At 30.9% G+C, this 7,567-nt stretch overlaps 1 protein-coding gene across 1 annotated transcript; it reads right to left on the bottom strand.

The window, feature by feature from the left end:
• Positions 1 to 2,662: 2,662 nt before the first annotated feature.
• Positions 2,663 to 3,865, bottom strand: LOC105121018 (umecyanin-like). Its single transcript, XM_011019485.1, has 2 exons — positions 3,540 to 3,865; positions 2,663 to 3,261 (listed from the first exon to the last, which is right to left on the bottom strand). The coding sequence occupies exons 1-2, from the start codon at positions 3,721 to 3,723 to the stop codon at positions 2,966 to 2,968; spliced, it is 480 nt and encodes a 159-aa protein (XP_011017787.1). The 5' UTR covers positions 3,724 to 3,865; the 3' UTR covers positions 2,663 to 2,965.
• Between the last annotated feature and the right edge of the window lie 3,702 nt (positions 3,866 to 7,567).

The raw sequence follows: 7,567 nt of genomic DNA, 5'->3' as shown, positions 1-7,567 counted from the left end.
CATTTGTGTTTTACGGTGGAGATATACAAAAAAGTGTATTGTTTAAGTGTTCATAAATAAGAACCTTTTATTATTATTATTATTATTATAGCTTGGCTCTAATGCTGGGTTAATGCCTTCGTTAACTGTATCTCTTTATTTTTAATTTTGTTTTTGTTTTAATTTATTTTTAAAATAAACAAAATTGGATCCTTTTGAATGCCCCCCCCCCCTCATTTAAACAAATATATAACCAACCAATATTCATTGGGGCCTACAACAATCTGCTATTTAAGTATATTAGGAGCCCAAACACTTAATTTTTACTGACTTAGCTTTAACATGCGAGAATTTTATAGTGTTTATGGAATAACTATTCATATTTATTTCTGATAGAGATAAACATAAAAAAATATAGAGAATTCAAAAATATTTTTCAACCCATATAAAAATATTCTTATAATCTTTAATGGGTCCTTGATTTAATTTTGTTTTTCATCATGTATTTATTTTTCTTTTCAAAATGAGTCCAGAAGATAAACTACTGATACTTACTTTCTGAGCACCATAATTTTTCCCTCAATAGCCTATATATATCTTATAGTATCTATAGTTTCCTTAATTGAACATAATAAAAGGTCAATATCCTCGTTATAATAATTTAAGGTACATTGAGCTCTCTAATTAATTAAAAAAAATTGCGAGACAAAACTCTAATACGAAAAACTAGATTAAGAAGGATGTTGAAAAAAAAAATCTATTAATATTAATAGAGCATTGAATCACTACACTAACTTGCAATATCACCTCATACAATGAAAACTGTTTCGAGAGTAGCCAGCTAATAAGCAACAATCAAATCACCTCATATTAATGTTAGTGTTGAATTCGTTGATTAAAAGTTGAATTTAAGAATTATATTATAATATTAAAAGAGTTAAAGGTTAAATTGAAAAGAGCTTAAGATTTGAGGGACCATTGTGTAAAGAAATGGAAGTAACTTTTCATTTCAAAAAACGACCATGTTGTTTTAACTTCGAACACCCGGTTTGGTATTCCGGGCGTGTTTCTCAATCGGATTTGTGTCCAAAATTGATATTTTCCCACGATTTTTGAGATCTAATTAATGATTTTTCGTGGGTTTATTAAATTATTTTCTTAAAAATAAATGATATTTGAGCTAATAGTCACTTGAAAATCATAAATGAGACTCTTTTATCTTCTTCTTTTTTTTAAAAAGTGGAATCTCCTGTACTGTTATATCAAATCGATCTTTGACATATTCGGATTAGTTTTGGAAATGTTTTACTTTAAAGACAACAAATCTTCACGTTACAAAGGCATGTTCGTTCAATATGAATAATTTTTCTAACACAATCACATCTTAATTTCTAGTTCATTTAATGATTTCTCTCTAACATTTATTACAACAAGAAAGAACAGAGAAAAATAAGACTAGCAGCAACAACGATGGTGGTGGAAATAACAGAAGACAAGGCAGACATGTTCTTTTTGGCATAGATGAAGGAGGAGAGCTGAGTTTCCATTTCCAACTGCAGTATATGGTAACCTTCTGATCCAATTGACAGCCTGGTCTGACGCTACAAATGAAGTATGTTCAATTTTTTTGTTGTTGTATAACTACTGTCATTTTATTTGATAAAATTAAGTATTTAATAATTATTTGTTAAAAAAATAATGTAAATCAAATCTAGAGAGTACTGTATAATTTTTTTTGACCGAAATAATTATTTGAAATTGTTAAAGTAACGATTACAATTAAAAAAAACTAGAAATGCATTTCTGGTTTTTTTTAATAATTATACTTCAAGGAAAATGCACAGGGGAGTGGTGCACCATCTGTCCAAGACGTGAACGTGATGGCTATTAACAGTTCTTACTCGTATAGCTGCTTATGCATGACTATTCTAACATGTAATTGAGATCTTCGGGTTTCTTTAGTAATTGACCCAGTGCTTGAACCAGAAATTTGATGTTTAAACCATTAAACTGGAACCTTCATCAGTTCTCGATCTCCGTCCGTTCTGAAAGCTATGCGTAGAAGTCTCAGGTTCTGGGGGTTGCTGGCCAGGCACAACATCAGGTGGGAAAAAAAATGGAAAGGTGAGGTTTCCGAGTTTTTTCCCATACAAGAACAGTGGGGAAAATATTTCTCAAATTAACATCGTTGAATAAATAATTTCTAAAGATGAATCTAGCGTGGGAGATATTCGTGCTAGTCCGGGCTTCCTTTTTAGATTTTAGGAAGACTGCTTTCTCCGCAGAGGCATCCAAAGCACGCCTAACATTTGACAATCCAGCTAAAGTAACAGATGTCTGATGTGAAATGTTCAAGAACCGACCCTTCTGTCAATTTTTTTGATATGTTGCAGTAAGACTTGCACACAAATGCATCAGCTTAAACATTTTGCATTGCTCTAACTATTAGGAAATCAGGCAGCAAGAAAACCATAAAGGAAGATCTAGGCAAATCTGTCATAATATGTTCAAATATCAATCAAGAATTTGTGTAGAAATTAAATACTTGTGAAAACATGGGATTTGGACAGCCCTTACAAGGCTACCAGGTAACTTTTTTCTTTTTTCTACATGAACCTATTTCGTGTATATGAATTAATCATACTAAATTATATAATTCAACTACCACTTATTGCGATCCATATGATGTGAAGGAGGCTATGCCATCACTTCTGGTCATAAAATGTGACGGGCTGGCAGGAGATGGTCCAACGAAGGCTGTCTCCTGCTGACCTTATCGGTGTATGAATCTTCCATTGCAAAGACAACTTTATTACAACGAACAAATTTAATCGGTACAGTACAGTCATAAACAAATTAAATGAATCACATCGATTATTCTGTATCCCCAAATCTTTTTATTGCCAACAGGCTATCTAGGGCTCACCCAATTCTAGAGCTACTGGATAAGAAAAAGTTACTTGCATGACGTGGGGTGTCTTTAGATTTAGTTTAAGAAGAAGATGGCTAAGGTGGAGAAGAAAAGAGCAGATAAGGCGGCGGCCGCGGTAAGAGATGGAGCTGCAAAACTTGGCGCTATGCCATCTCCAATTTTGATTATCATCTTCTGGCCTTGCTCACAGTGTGTTCCTTCAGAGCAGAGGAAGTAGTGCGTGCCATTTTCATTGAAAGTGACTTTAACTCCTGCAAATGCCAATATCATTCCCGTCTTTGTGCAATTATCGTACTCCTCCTTGGTACTTACTTCAGTTGCGGTATGTGTTCCGGTTGTCCAGTTGAATACTGAAAGCAATGAAAAGGAAAACACTTCTCATTGAATGATTGACATGGAGTAAGAATAATTTAAGGAAATACCATGCATGCTTGTTCCTCATGACAAAACCCACCAAACCTATACGTACAGGTTAACTTAGGCTTAAGATCCAAAGTGGTGCGATACCTCTTGATATATAGGATTAGGCATACCAGAGATATGGACCAGCATCAGTATCATATCATGCATGCAATAAGGAGAGCCCTAATTAATTAACAAGCTCATAAAGAGATCAAGAAATGCTTGCCGAAGGTGTCTCCTATCTGAAATGTGCTCTGGCTGGTCCATTCCTCATAGTAAGTGTTGTTCGGAGGAACAATCCATCCCAAATCACCTCCAACTGTGTACGTATTAGCTGCATATGCACCGTGAAGCAAACCCACCGATGCAACAATCAAGAACCCAATATTGAAACACAATCGGCTAGCCATTTTCTTGCCTCTGACAATCAACGTTTTAGGAGCACAATCTCTTCTCTAAGGATTCTTTGATTTCGGAAATAACGAGGGGGAATAAATATATAGCCTTTCAAAAATGTCTTCAGCGAAGACAGATGATGATCCTCCCAGGATGGGAATGCACCTATATATAGAGAGGGAGCGAGGATAAGTCACATTCACGATGAAAAGTTTGCAAAAGGTAACTGATTGAGTGTTTGACTGAAATTCTTCAACGTCGTCATGAAAGATGAAACCAAGATTCAGTCCTTAATTTATCCCGCCGCCCCTGTTTTTGACGGCATGCGAATCAGGCAAATATTGTTAAAATATATAGAAACAAACACTTGGTAAAGAATGCTTCGTCTTTACATTTTACATGGTAAAATTACGTCTCCTCGTTGATTTGCCATTCTTCTTTGACTGCTTTGTTGGTGTGGATCAGATAGATCAATAAAATCCATAGCTGGTTATTAGAGTCTCCCTCGCGTGTCTGATTTTCGGCCAGCCTCACTGGTGATGATATAGAACGCCGTCCCACGTTGAGCCCTTATCGTTTTTCGGAGTTTGTCTGTTTCACCACCTCAAGCGTTTTGATATCGTCACGCCGTCCCACGTTGAGCCCATATCGTTTTTCGGAGTTTGTCTGTTTCACCACCTCAATCGTTTTGATATCGTTACTAGCTAGATACGTGGCACGTGATTTGTTGTCGACCTATTATATTTTTTAATTATAGAAAAGATTAAGATAATGCAAAGTTATTTTTTAAAAAAAAATTGATAATTGATTCAAGACGAAGAAAGATTAAAAATAAGTAAAAAATAGAGGCCAAGTCAAATATGGTAAAACGGTTGAATTATGATCCAAAACATAATATCATAATAGTTTTATAGAAAGAAAAGTTAAAAAAAAGAATACTAATTTTCAAAATAATTAATTACAAAACAAAATTTCTTCACCTATTGCCTCAAATTAAATGATAGGATAAAATCAATAAATTTAATTTAATTAAAAAAAATTCTTTTAAAAAAGAAAAAATTAACAAAGATAAAAAAAAAGACTACCTTTGTTATTTTAAAAGAAAAGATAAATCCTATAGAAAGAAAATAAAAAAAAAATGTTAAAGAACGAAATATGATATAAAAAAGCTTAAAAAAATCAAGCAAACCCGAGTAAATTTGTTAACCCGGATTAAATACTCATTTCCGCAATCCGTTAAATTCTTGACCAAGACTCAATCCAAGAACTCAACACCTAAAGAATTAAATATTATGTATATTATTTTAAAAACAAAGTCCCTTTATAATAGCTAGATTCAACAAAAAAGAAGAAGAAGGTAATGTATATTATTTTCAAAACGACTTAAAAATACCATAGAAAGTGAGTTAAAAATAACAAAATGCTAGAGGATGAGAAAAATAAGCTAAAAAAGAAAAAAACAACCAAAAAAACTCGTGTCAACTTAGAAATAGGAGTTAATTTCTTAAATTCACAAACTATTAAATTTAGACCCGAATTCAACTAAGAAGTTAAACACCTGTCTAATTAAATGTTGGAGGATGAAATAAAAAAAAATCTACAAAAATCTTGCAAGGTAAAAAAATACAATATTAAAAAAAGGATTATAATTGACAAGGAAAAAAACTAAAGAAAGAAGAAACTGCACAAAAAAAACCATATAAAAAATAGTAATTAAAAGAATAAAAACTAAATTTGATAGATGAAAATATTGATTAGGGATGAAATTGAAAATAATTATTAATTCAATAAACTATTCTAAATAAAAAAAATTACAACAAAAAAGGGATGAAATTAAAAAAAAATCTTTAATTTCATAAAGTAATCTAAATTTTAAAAATTATAATAAAGAGAATATTGAAGCAAATTTAATAGGAGAAGAGGAAAAAACAAAAGGATATACATGCCACACAATCGCTATAGTGCTACATGCATCATTGATGTGTGGAGACGATACCAAGACATTTTGGAAGTCGCTCTAGAATCATGGTTTTGGTCATCAGACGGCATCACACGTGCTGTTAGAAGCCGACTGACACTGTTAATAATATTTTTGTTCTTTTTTGAATTTTTTATTTATCAAATCACCTTATTGCCCTAATAACATCTAATAACTACTAAATGACCATATAATGACAAGAAAAAAGCCCCCAAGTAAAAAACAATTGTTTTTAATTTTCAAGAGTAATGAAGTATCTTCTTTATTTAAAAATAAAGTTAAAAGCTAAAAAGCCTCTCTCTCAAACCCAAGTGATCTTTGTTTTTAAGAGTAATTAAGTAATTACATTATGCAAAGAAAACACAAAAAATAGTGTCTAACCTTTTTTTTTCAAGTAATGACCAATATGTTTCATGAAAAGTACCATGATACATCTAGACTTGAGGCATGTTATTTTGCATACCAGGAGGTAAAATTAATCTTTAATTGTAGATTTATATAATGAAAGTATGATGTCTTTTAGTATAGAGTGAAATATCATGATGCCCCTAGATCTTTGCACCTGTGTTTAGAATTTATTCCAATGATAGCTTCATGATCTTTGTCTTTTATTATCATAAAATCAGCTCCTATCTTGTTCAATTCATTTAACATGCTAAATTAGAATCTTTTAATTATTTATTATTTTTAATTGTTTTTTGATTTCTTATCGACACAGTTTTAGATTGAGATTTCTACCCCAACTTTGAATGCAAAATATGTTTATTATTTTCATTTCTATTGCAACTTGATTGGGTTTGGTTGGATTAACCAGGTTGCGAGCTCTAATTGCTAGATTAATAAGTTAATCTAAATATATCATTTTATTTCCACTATTGTTTTAATTTTTTTTTAAAAAAAATTCTTTAGTTTTGACCTTGTTGAATTTAGACTAAGTTTGGATGATGCTTAACTAGGTAAACTAAGTCATATATTAAATTGAGTCACATAAGTTTGTTTAGGTCAATTTTAAAAACAATTCAAAATATAGCTTAACTTGTCATATAAATTTAGTTAAGTCAATATTAATAACAATTCAAAATATATCTTAACTCAGATAAGACTTCAAATTAACGGTCAGTCCACGAGGTTTTGTTTAATAATAATGTTTTGGAGCACATGAAATTTGAATTGCATTTAAGCGATAAACCAAATTGCAAGTGAGGAGGCTCTTGTTCTGTGCTGGAATTTCAGTTAATAAGTACGGGTTTCATGCCTATTACTGGGCTAAAAAATATTTTGAGAGAATAATTAAGTGAATGGTAGAAATTATATTTTACAGTATATTTCTGTTTAGAAATATATTGAAATAATATTTTTTAAAATTTATTTTTCATATTAGTATAATAAAATGATAATAAAATATAAAAAATAATTTTTTTTTTAATTTTTTTTAAATAAACATTGTTTTAGCCTTAATGCCGATCACTTTCAAATAACCAAGAGCTCGTCAACTTTGGCTTCCGGAATGGCAAACAAATTGTCAATCTTTTTTGTTTCTTCTGTTAAGCTTCAATATTAAAAAAACAAATAATTTTATCATGACGAATGTTATTGACTAATTTCTAAATAATATATTCTGGAGAAGAAAAGCCTAATTTTATATAAAGCACATTAAAATAGAGAAATCATTTGTGTTTTACGGTGGAGATATACAAAAAAGTGTATTGTTTAAGTGTTCATAAATAAGAACCTTTTATTATTATTATTATTATTATAGCTTGGCTCTAATGCTGGGTTAATGCCTTCGTTAACTGTATCTCTTTATTTTTAATTTTGTTTTTGTTTTAATTTATTTTTAAAATAAACAAAATTGGATCCTTTTGAATGCCCCCCCCCCC

The sequence above is a fragment of the Populus euphratica genome, unplaced genomic scaffold, assembly GCF_000495115.2.
Source record: "Populus euphratica unplaced genomic scaffold, PopEup_1.0 scaffold31.1, whole genome shotgun sequence".
In the NCBI taxonomy this organism is placed as follows: domain Eukaryota; kingdom Viridiplantae; phylum Streptophyta; class Magnoliopsida; order Malpighiales; family Salicaceae; genus Populus; species Populus euphratica.
This window is presented reverse-complemented; position numbering and strand designations above follow the sequence as displayed.